General features: G+C 39.3%; 2 protein-coding genes across 2 annotated transcripts in view; one reads left to right on the top strand and one right to left on the bottom strand.

Moving 5' to 3' along the window:
- Nucleotides 1-12,033, bottom strand: part of mdka (midkine a) — a 66,696-nt gene that overhangs the window by 16,603 nt on the left and 38,060 nt on the right. The window lies entirely within an intron of this gene.
- LOC104964871 (complement component C7-like) lies at nt 3,371-11,082 on the top strand. The gene is made up of 18 exons (XM_010793763.1): nt 3,371-3,475; nt 3,697-3,758; nt 3,884-3,962; nt 4,163-4,304; nt 5,391-5,535; nt 5,616-5,754; nt 6,142-6,285; nt 6,392-6,635; nt 7,248-7,361; nt 7,457-7,626; nt 7,725-7,953; nt 8,269-8,440; nt 8,553-8,640; nt 8,805-8,937; nt 9,020-9,208; nt 10,228-10,324; nt 10,427-10,611; nt 10,702-11,082. The coding sequence occupies exons 1-18, from the start codon at nt 3,470-3,472 to the stop codon at nt 10,884-10,886; spliced, it is 2,523 nt and encodes an 840-aa protein (XP_010792065.1). The 5' UTR covers nt 3,371-3,469; the 3' UTR covers nt 10,887-11,082.

The raw sequence follows: 12,033 nt of genomic DNA, 5'->3' as shown, positions 1-12,033 counted from the left end.
TACTTATATACTAATAAAGGACTGGCTGTTATCTATAGCCAGTTGAGTGCACTTTGAAATGTTTGGCTTTATGAAACCTGAGTGGTACTTATTGATTCTGTTTTTCTTTAAAGTTGCGTATCTTCCTGGTCGAATGCACTTATTGTAAGTCGCTTTGGATAAAAGCGTCAGCTAAATGCAATGTAATGTAATGTAATGTAATGTTGTAAAGAGTGTATCTGCAGCGTTGGTTGTAGCAGCGATGTTTGCAGTGAAGGACAGGTTGTTATCTAGGGTCACACCCAGATTCCTTGCAGTCTGAGTCGGGGAAACAACAGAGGGGCCAATGTTGATTGTTAGGTCAAGAGTGGGACAATCTTTTCCCGGAAGAAAAATCAGTTCAGTCTTGTCAAGAATGAGCTTGAGGTGGTGAGCAGACATCCACTGAGAGATGTCTGCTAGACAAGCAGAGATGCGTGCGACAACCTGGGTTTCAGAACGGGTGTCGTCAGCGTAGCAATGGTATGAAAAACCATGCGGGCTAATGACAGATCCGAGCAAGTTTGTGTACAGAGATAAGAGGAGGGGACCGAGGACAGAGCCATGAGGGACCCCTGTAGATAATTGACAAGGTTCGGACTCGGACCCTCTCCAAGTCAGCCTGTAGGTGCGGTCTTCTAGGTAGGAGGTGAGGAGGGAAAGTGCAGAACTCCAAGTTCTTGGAGAGTGTGAAGGAGGATCTGATGGTTAGCCGTGTCGAAGGCTGCAGGCAACACTCACAGCAAGGGGACGGAGAATGAGACGAGTTGATGTTATGATTGTGTATTTCTGTCTGAACGGACCAACGATTAGAACTGACTGCGTGTTATTTACGACCCTGTTCATCATATATCATCACCACTTTGTTTAACACATACAATCAGAGAGTTAGGCTTAACTTGGCACTCTTTCTGGCTTGTGAAGCAACTTTTGACCCCTTGTCACAGGCTAAATATCTTTATATTGCTTCATATTGCTGCTATTGCTACAGAAAAGATAATAAGCAGTTCAAGATAAACTTTTGTTAAAATACATTTTTTGAGTGTTATACTTCCCCAATATGTAGATTTAACCTGTAAAGGAACATTTAATCTTTCTGTTTTTCTCAAAACAGTGACAGGAGTATTGCATGCTTCTGAAATGTTTTCATTTTTAATAATTCATTAGACACATAAGGGAGTAGAAATCAGATATTCAGAGTAAAAAAAAGATGAGAGAAAAGTCTGTAACAAATAAGACAAAATGTTGTTTTATTTCATATTCAGTTACAGCTACATACTCAAAACCTTACAAATATAATGCTTTTATAAAAAGATATACATTGATATTGAGCAGAATTGTGTTAACAGTCCCAGTTTCTCATGAGGCTCCTTTGGAAAATATATTGCCCACCCCGTTCTAGACCCCCTATGTTAGGAGTTAAATGAATTACCATAAACTCACAAAGTTGATTTGGTTGAAGGCTGTGTGATTTGCGGTTTTGGCAGCTTTCATAAACTCTCATGTTAAAGTTCTGTTTTAAATAATACTTTACCTGGACTGACAGGAAACATGGGATATGCAACAAAAATCCCCAGGCAAAGAAAACTGCTGAGTTTTGCAGGGTTGCATACTGTATGATAAACATTATAACCACAATAAAAAAGTTGAAATATGGTATATTGTTTTGTCTGGAGGAGAGTAAGCAGAGCAACTCCACATTCATTGACCATGTCTGTCTCTGTCAGAACCTCACAGCCTGACAGCTCTGGCAGACCGACCTTCCCAGGCAGATGGCGGTCAGAGATGCCTTCTGAACATCATGAGAGCCAGAGAAGCGGCACTAATGGAGGTCATGGTCTGGTGGCCTACTGTCTGAGCCAACTGTTATTCTAGCTGGAGGTGCTGGGACTCGGCTTGCTGCCGTACAGTTGCCGAGTCATTCAGCGTGGGCTGGCGAGTTTTGTTGTTGTTGTTATTATCAGTCTACGTATAGTTACGAGTATGTGTGACCTTTTGATAGTCTGGAATTGGTCTTTTGACCTGAAGTGACACTGTGCTCAAAGAAATGTTTTCTCCCATTTGTATATGTTTCTATAGTAAAAAGATCACTTTCCCAAACATGTTTTACCTAGAGAAACATAGTAAGTTATTAATGTATTCAAGTTACAAAGCAGAATATTTAATAATAACAAATGATTCTGCTGCATATTGTTAGGTAAAAGGCACATTTTCCCACTTGCTCTTCATAGATGGCAATGCCATGCAATTTTGGCATTGCTCAAAAATTGCTGTACCTGGACAATTGCTCTCAAAATAAAAGGCTTGCCTTGAGGGAGCTTCACTTTCCTGTAAATGTAGGGCTGGGAAAGTCGGCACCAAGTGTTTGAGCTGCTTTCTATTGTATGTGTCTGCTATATATTTAGAACAAGAAACACGTAATTGCAACTGTAGTAAAAGTAACATTTTCTATAATTTGCATCTCATTTTAAATGGAGCACTACAATTATTTGACAGCCTCAATTTGAGGGCAGAATAAATTGGGTCTCGCTTATTTCTATAGATGATATGACGCAAGAATCAATGCTCACTAACACAACCTCACTTGACCAAAGGCTGCCAGAAAAACTTCATCTCAACCCAGACACTCAGTGCTCTCCTATTAAGCTGCCAGTATGTGTTGGATATGCACAGTACGGCCTTCTGTCTGGATGTGTGGATTTCACATAAAAGTATGTTGAACATTCTATATTAAATAGCAAGAAATCTCAACTTTGACCTGTAGACACATGTCTGATTGTTATGGATGTCATCATCCAGACACAGTGTTGTGTCTCCCTCAACATTTGCACTACTATAAACATTATAATTGAACCAAATCTAAGGGTCAGCTTTTTAAACTATCCCATAAGATCCTTTACTATATTGATTTTTCCTTAGAAATCTCCTCTACTTACTTACTTCGTCTACAACTTTGCTCAGCCTTGAATCACATTTCAGCCAGGGAGAGGAAATGGTTCTCTATTGCCCTCCAGTGTTCACTCAACAATATCCCATCTCAATAATAATATATGTGTTTTTCGTTTTTTTTTGTCTATGTCAAGGTTGTTGTTCATGCATGCTTTCACTTACATGCATATCACTTTGGGCTGCATGTTTGCAAAAGTTGGGTTAAGTTTCCTGCCATGACAGCGGAAAGTGTCTGCCATGAGAAAGGTCAATAAGCCTGATAATAAGTGTTATAGTCAGAAGAACAGACATAGTTTATCACCCCAAGAGAAAACTGGTTTAGGTTTCACAATGAGCTTTTTGGCAGGAGAATCCAAGGCAAAACGACCAACCCCCAACCCCAACACACACTCCCCTCACATACACCCAATGTCCTTCCAACAGTTTGACTCCATAACAAGAACAACACCAACAAGCCTCCACACCATTTCAAGACTCTTCTGTTTGCTGCTCTTCACCCACCATGAAGGCAAGTAGATGTTACACTCAATAACAATTACAAACACATGTTTCAAATTTCTGCAAAACCTCTGACTTATATAACTGAGAACAGATTTTTGAGTTGTAGTATTTTCACTTTTACCTTCTTCTTTTTACTACTGCAACATTTTCTGCCCACAACTTATTCTCTTGTCTTTGTATCTCATTCTGTCTTCTCTTTTCTCTCGTTCTCTTCTTTTTTTCCTTCAGAGAATTACTCAACTTCTTTTTGCAGCCTTGCCATGGCTGCTATTCCAGGTCATTTCAAAGGGGTGAATCTGTTTTTGCTTACGGTTTCAACATCAAAAACAAAGAATATGTTTTACAAATATACAATTACTTTTTGGTTTCTTTGTCGTTTTGTTTTATTTATAGAATTACAAATGTTATTCCTTAGGTTTTGTGAACAGAGTGTTCATTGTCAGTGGGGGCCTTATGGTGAATGGTCAGAGTGTGATGGCTGCACCAAATTACAGGTAAAAGGATTCATTTGTAGTATTGACTTGTGCACTTCTCAATGTGTTAATTACCTTAAGAAAATAAAATATCACATCATGTAGAATTTGGGTAAAATACACATTTTACCAACAAGACTGCTCAATTATATTTTAAATGTATTAATTTTGAGTATATTTTCTTATTTTTTTTATCTTTGCAACATTGTGGTATGTTTCAGACAAGGAGTCGAGCTATGGCAGTACACACTCAGTTTGGAGGGAACCGATGTGATGGGGATCGCAGCGAGACCAGAGCCTGTGAAACAACGCAAGGCTGCCCTCTGGAGGAGGGATGTGGGGACAGGTTTCGCTGTCGTTCAGGTTTGAAGTTACAGTAAAGTTCTCCTATTATGCTATTTTTAGGCAGATATTATAGGTGTCAGATATATACAAATATATAAAAAACATGTCTATGAAGTGGTTTGCTCAAAATACCAAACAGATCACCCATTCTATCCATGCCTCATACCCCTCTATTTCAGCCCTGTTAGAGAAGTGCTGATTCTGGGTTTAACACATACTCTCTCCAGTACAGGTTAGCTCAGAGTGTTAGCGATGCTTGCTAATGCAAACAAAGACCATATTACGTCCAAAACAGTCGGGCATTGTTTCTGATAGCGACGTTTCTGATAGGGCCTTGAGTCCACATTTCCGATATTACGTCATATCGGCAGCAAATCTGGATCAGTTTGTCACGATCTTGGAAACACAAGGTATTGGACTCAAATGCACGACCCAGGAGACAGAGGTAAAGTATGAGTAAGATACTTTATTCCAAAAACAGGATAACAGGTGACAAAAAAGACACAAAAGAAAATCGCTCACTAACTGAGGAACAAACTTACAAAATAATTCGAGAGCATAAATCAGACTTGAGACAAGGTGAGTAATCACAGGCACGCTGACTACTTGCATAGAGACAGGACAAGACGAACTGACACAAAACAAGGGGAGACTGGGGAATTTAAACAAGACGTAACTGGGCACAGGTGGAAACAATCAGGGGCGGGGCTGGCGCTGATAAGAGCGGGAGACACACACACGGATAGGGAGTCAAGAGCCCTGGAAAGAAACATAACAGGTGAGTACCAAAATAAAACAGGAAGTGGGAGACAAGACAAAAAAAGACTAAACAAAAACATGACTAAATTCTACATTTTTGACAGGACACAACACAGCTCCGTTGTACCCCCGTTTTTAGGGATTTCGGCATGGAGGAATAGAGAGAGGGTTTTGTTTTCTGACACTTTGTGAGTTCCCTTACACACCCGGGACACATATTTATGTAGAAAAGACATACACAAGTTAATTTTGCATGATAGGAGACCTTTAAACTCTGCTCACTGCTATAATCTTACATAATTAAATAACAATCACTGAGCCGTCCGCATGTCTTCTGACTCACAGGGCAGTGCATAAATCGGGCTCTGCTGTGTAACGGAGATCAGGACTGTGAGGAAGATGGAGATGATGAACAGGTCTGTGTTGTTGAAAAATACATTACATGTGGGACGTCAGCTCCTCCGCCTAGCATCAAGGACCTAGGACTCGGGTATGGGACACATTGTTTGAACACACTCACACAAACATGTACGATGTGCTGTGTCATGGAGACTTTCATTGCTCCTGCAGGTTTGATGTGGTGTCAGGGGAGCGGAGGGGCACTGTCATCAACACAGTGAGCTTTGGGGGGCAGTGCCGCAAGATCTACAGCGGAGTTCATAACACTTTGTACAGACTGCCCCTTAGTACCATCCAGTACAGCTTTTTGGTAAGTCACTCTGGAAACACATACAGTGGCAATTATTATTGTAAAGGGGCCCTGTGTTGATTGTTCATGAATTCCACTGTTAACAGTCAACTTTACAATACATAGATCTAGATCTAGACTATAACTTTTCAGCCTTTTTATTTTTGATCTTTGCATTAGTTGTGAGTATTGCACCATGTTCTTCTTTCTTTTTGGCAATTAAAACAATCTCTGTTAAAGTTAAGGAAAGATTGTGGCTATGTTTGAAACATTGCTGTCAAAGATACAACTTGTGGTCAAAATATCCACAGGGTACCTTTAAATATCCAACATCTAATTTTTGTGAAAAATTCAGAACATTTCTCGATTTAAAATGTTAAATTAACATCGTGAAACCTCTGCTGTCAGGTCAAAGCTCAAAATGACTTCAGTGATGAGACGTTCACCAGTAAATGGCACTATGCAAAGGACATTATCAATAGAGAGAAAGTGACCGGGACAACGACAGGATTTAGAAACTATGACTTTCATGAGACACATGACACGGCTCAGGTGTGTACAAACCTGCATATCATCACTGTATATTTGATAAGTATTAGATTGGTAAAGGCAAAACAAATGAAATTTAACTTTCTCATTGATTTTTTGCTCCTTCTAGAAACAAAAGCTTTTGATTTTAAAGAGTGACATAGAGGTGGCTCAGTTCCAGAGTAACTCCCCTCAGTACCTCCCATTATCTGAGGAGTTTTGGAAGACACTGGTTAAACTCCCATCAGTCTACGACTACGCTGCATACAGGAATGTGTTGGAGAGGTTTGGAACACACTACCTGTCTGCAGGAAGCCTCGGAGGCTCCTTCAAGGTCATCGCAAAGATTGATGAAGAAACTGAAAAACGGATGGGTGAAGATTCATTAATCATCAGCAGCTTCTTGGCAGGCCTAAATTAAAGAACAGTGAATCTCCAGGAACCAGACAGCATCAGCTTGTCATTTTTTTTTTATATTCATGATGGAATATGTAGGGCAAAAAGTACCTTTTACCTAACACGCTGGTGTTCACATTCAGATTTCTTCTGATGCTTGCTGGTTTGCGTTTTAACATTATAAAAGTATTATAAGAACTAGCCCTTGTTGGTTCAGTTATGAACAATTTTTTCAATATATATTCTATGGTGTATTTCTATGTATCTATTTAAGAGTTAGTTATCAGATTTCATTTGAAAATGTGAAAGCCAATTTACTTTTTCATCCCTGAAATGTCATGTTATGTCACTATGCTCCCTCATATAGAAATGAAATAGCAATTATTTTTTAAACGCAACTTAACACATACGATATTTACAGTCACACAGGATTTCCAAATTCACATGACCCCTTTAACGTTCTGTGGGTACATTTAACTGGGAAAACTGTAGTTGGATGAAACATTAATTAGTATTATGAATGAATCTATCCAGTGTGGTTGATATCTGACACTTGCTTTGAATTGTCTTTTTCCTTTGGTTTACCTAAGTCAGCGAAAGCTCTCATTATGATGAATGTGCAAGGACTAAACGCTGGGTTTTTATATTCCCCATCACCCATGTGTCCTGCAAGAGAGACCAAAGTCAAACACAATCAACACCTGGTGAGCTTTTAATGTTACTACAGCAAACATAACAGCACATGAAATAACTTTACATTCTTAATCATTCTGTCATTCTTAATATCTGAATTTTTTAGTGGACATTACTAGGACGTTAAGAGCCCCAAAAGTGGATGTGGAAGGAGGAGGCTCCCAACAAAAAGCCGCCCTTATGCTCATACAGGTGTCTTCTCCTGAAAGGAACTGGGAAATGTATTCAAACTGGGCCGAGTCTGTCGGGTCATTTCCACATATTATGAAACAAACGGTGAGGAAAAGTAAAATGAATGTAATGTTAGATTTATTTTATTTTAGTGTATCATCTTATCAAATAATACAACCCCTCTGTCCCTCTGGTTCTTGTAGCTGCGGCCCCTGTCAGAGCTGGTGAAGGAGGTCCAGTGTGCCGGGGCGAAGAGGCTGTACCTCCGCAGGGCCATAGAGCAGTACCTCAGTGAGAGCCAATCCTGCCACTGTCGGCCCTGCAGAAACAATGGCATGGTTGTCATGGAAAGAGATGAGTGCAAATGCATCTGTAAGCCTGGCACATCAGGAGTGGCCTGTGAGAAGGGAACTGAAACCGAGGGTCAGCCGGGTTGGTGTTACATTTCAGACACATACTTTACTCCTGCTTTGGTCTTGGTTGAGTTGGTTTGATGTGTTAGTAAGGGAGTCACTCTTCATCGGATAATATCACATACACTGTATTATATTTCTGAATGTAATTTAATTAATTTAACTCCTTTATTGTCATTGTACAGGTACAACTAAATTGATACTAAATATATATCAACAGACAATACAATTAAAACGACATGCAGTTCTAATAACAGTGTTCAATAATAGACAGGTAGTGAAATTAAATTAATTAAATACGGAAATAAATATGTATTCTGTTTCTACTCGTTAGGGGTGATTGACGGTATCTGGGCCTGCTGGTCTGCCTGGTCATCGTGCTCTGGGGTCAAAAGGTCAAGAATTCGCTCCTGCTCTAATCCCGCTCCTCAGAACGCCGGACAACAATGTATCGGAGAACCCACTGAGAAATCCGACTGTGAAGACCAAGACATGCAATACTTAAAGTCAGAGCTAGACGTTTTTTGTTTGCAAATATCACATTTTCAATAAGAGGTGCTTTCTAATAGATGTCATCAATATGCAGTAATAAATCATGCTATCAACTGTTTTTCACAGAACTATGGAGCCTCAGTGCTTTGACCAAACTCTCCCATCAAGCCAGACCTGTGGAACACCGCCTGCTCTGATCAATGGCTACATCCTGGTAAATATTAAGCCAAACTTGAACGTTTTCTTACATTTAATGTTTTGCATTGGTTATTGTTATTTTAGTCCCTAATTTCTGTTATTTTTTAAGAGATTTCCGAGCAGAAATCCGAACTGAAACATGGAACTGAATCACCTTTTTGTAACCCAAATGTTTCACAGGTCCCTAAGGACATCTACCTTGTGGGTAGTAAGGTTGACTACACCTGCACAGAAGGTTTATATCTTGTTGGTTTTGGCACTATTGAATGCACTGCTAGTCAAACCTGGTCTGCGAAGCCTGGACCGTGCACAAGTGAGCAACCATTACTAGTGTTCAACATTACGATCACAATGTATTACAATTGTACTGTGTTTAACTCTACATTTCCCCCCAGATGCTAGGTGCACCATAGATTCCCTTGGTGAGGATGTAATTGCCTCTCCTCAACGAGAGGTCTACGGCATTGGGGAGTCAGTCACTTTGTCTTGTCCAGAAGGCAGACAGCTAATAGGAGAAGCAACTCTTATGTGTGACCCCAGTCTGCATTTTTCACCAGACCCAGCAGACATCAAATGCAGTCCAGGTACACATTTTAATTTAAGTTTCATAAAAATAGCCTATTGACAGCGTGGAGCTGATGTCTAAAACTACATGACTGCATTTTAATGTATCCTATCACTGTGAAGTTAGTTTTAAGTTGGATATTTTGACAGACATTCAGAGGACAGTTAGCTCCCATCCTTAGCATTCGGAAACAAGTAGATTGTTGCTTTTATTTGCTTTCAGTGGTCTATTGTTTTTATTATATGGCTGTTATTTATTTTTTAATTATTACGTTTATTCTGGTTTGTTTTGTGTTTGTATCTTGTATTTTAAATGTATTTATATTATGTTGTGTGAGCTTATCTCTCTGTACAGCACTTTGGTCTGAAGGTTTTAAAGTGCTATATAAATAAAGTTGGATTGGATTGGATTGGATCCAAGCCCTCACTCTAAACCACAGGGTTGGACTAAGGGACTATCAATAAACTACCATTTCAATTACACAAAACCAGGTTTATGTTCAGTATCTCCATGTTAACTTGCACATATTTGTGAAAATGATGCAAGAGAAAATAAAATGTATTTGGACTAAAATAAAGCAAACTAGGTTTCCTACTAAAAAAAGTAGCATTATTGAATACACTGTTGCCCATAAAGTTGGAATACAATATGTTTTACCTCTTGATCAAATGATTGTTTGTGTAAATAGGCATAAAAAGAGGAATGTGTCTGAAAACAAAAATATTCCAACTTTAGTTATATGAAATAGAAGAAGCACTACAATCTAATATATATCTAATGTGTCTTATTTGTTATTCATAATAATATTTGGTATGGATTTAAAGCTATAATTTAAAGTCAATGGGTCAGATGACATAAAAAAAACTGAAATTATTTTCACGCTGTTACCTCCATGAATGTCTGTTGAATATCCAACCTAAAACTAACTTCATTGTGGTACCCTATTCTTTACTGGTCCATATATTGTATTTCAATCACTGCATGCATGTAAAAGCTACTCAGTTACCAATGTAACAGAGTGTGCGATGAATCCCACAGTCACTGGGTCTCAAACACCCACCTCTTCGCTCCAATGTCAACCCTGGGAGAAGTCATCCAGAGGAAAATGTGTTTGCAAAATGCCTTTCGAATGCAGGTATGTTTACTCAAACAGCCATCACTTTGCGCATGTGATGTTTCTAAATTGGACCAATTTGGTTTATTGGTCTTATGGTTTGTATTTGATGATTCTCAACAGTTCATCTTTGGAGGTGTGCGTCACTACCTCTAGGAGCAGAAGCCCAGTCCTTCTGAACGTGTGCAAAATGCAATCACTGCAGTGTTTGGGGAAGAACCACACGATGGCAGAGGAAAGCTCCTGCGTGTGGCCGCAGCGCATCACAACAGACTGCACCAACTGTCATATCTGGGAGACCTGTGACGGTGGGGATACCTCAAAGTCATACAAACCATGATGACACAGAGTATTTGTACTGTGCATTGATCTTATCCATCTTCACAACTTTCTTTCAGATCAAACCAATGCGTGTCGCTGTAAGGAGTCTGCAGATTGCCTAACCCCGGGATCAAATGTCTGTGTTCAAGTTGGAGAAGATGCAAGTGCAGCTTCTCAGACCATGAGCGAGTGTGAAGCAGGACAGCGGCGTTGTAAGGGAGAAAAGGTTACAGTTGTCAGTATCCTGCCTTGTGCTGCCTAACAATGCAAGAAGAGTGTCTGACCTTATGACCTTATATCTCCCCTTTCGTTTACACATTAATCCTCTATAACACAATCCTCGTATTTTTCCAGTAAATTAGTATTGTATCACCACATGTACAAGTACACAGTTATGCATGTAAACAGCTATTATGTAAAACAGTATAAAGACAATAAATAAACAGCAAAAAACACCAGCCAAGTTGGATTTATTTTCAAAAATGAATATTGACAGAGATATGTGTATAATCATTACAGAGAAATGTTGTTGACTGTTGTTGAGTTGCATACGCAATACACTACATAAAGTAGTAAAGAGTCGTTTTGTAACCTCAAGATAATAGATAAAAAACGTGTAGTTGCCTGAGATGATCTATTTAAAAAAAAAGTATTGTGCTTACTTAACCAGACAGGTCTCAGCATGCCATCAAACCCCTGATGAAAATGTGTTTTCGCCGACCGCTAGCTGCCGTCTGATGGTGTGAGTGCATGTGTTTTATATTGACAGTTCATGGTCTCAGCCAGATCCTTGATGCCTTCTCTTCACACAAACATGCTTATTGTCAGCAGATGTGTGACCATCAGTAACAGCCTGTTGAACAGAAAGGCTAGTGGGTGATTGGAAGGTGTTGAGAAATGGTCGAGAGGGAGCACACATGGTCTACTCTTAAATGGATGCAACTGAAATACAGGGTTTTTCTGAGTGAAAAAGGAATATTCAGGAATGCAAAGTTAGGCTTTAACGATGAAGGATAGGAAATATACAGTCATGTGACAAAATAGAGATAAAAACAAGTTTACAAATTGATGTAGGAAAACAATTTGATAGTCAGTAGGAGATGCATCTACAGATTGTAAGATGCTACTGTCCTTTTACTCATCTCATAAAAAACATGTTATTCCTAAAAGTTAACTTTTCATGAGTTAGGAAAAGAGTAAACGATATGTAGTAAACATTTGGGACAATTTGTGGTTTCTTCTATGAAAGAAACCATGCAGCCACTGATCATGCTGAGAGAATGTTGAAGTGTAACTGTGAATTTTTTTTACTTTATTTCAGCAGCAAAAGTAAGTGACCAGCTCCCTTCTTAGGTTTGGTAGTTTAATCTTTCCTTCTCTCTTGTTTTCACTCGATTCCTCCACCCCCC

This window comes from Notothenia coriiceps, unplaced genomic scaffold, assembly GCF_000735185.1.
Source record: "Notothenia coriiceps isolate Sejong01 unplaced genomic scaffold, NC01 NC01_scaffold00037244, whole genome shotgun sequence".
Taxonomy (NCBI): Eukaryota; Metazoa; Chordata; class Actinopteri; order Perciformes; family Nototheniidae; genus Notothenia; species Notothenia coriiceps.
The sequence above is the reverse complement of the archived record's forward strand: the minus strand, read 5'-3'. Positions and strand labels throughout refer to the sequence as shown.

Excerpts from the sequence above, each read along its gene's own strand:
- LOC104964871 (XM_010793763.1), top strand. Across the intron at positions 8,441-8,552 it reads CAAGACATGCAATACTTAAA|AACTATGGAGCCTCAGTGCT; the intron begins GTCAGAGCTAGA and ends TGTTTTTCACAG. Across the intron at positions 9,209-10,227 it reads AGACATCAAATGCAGTCCAG|TCACTGGGTCTCAAACACCC; the intron begins GTACACATTTTA and ends TGAATCCCACAG.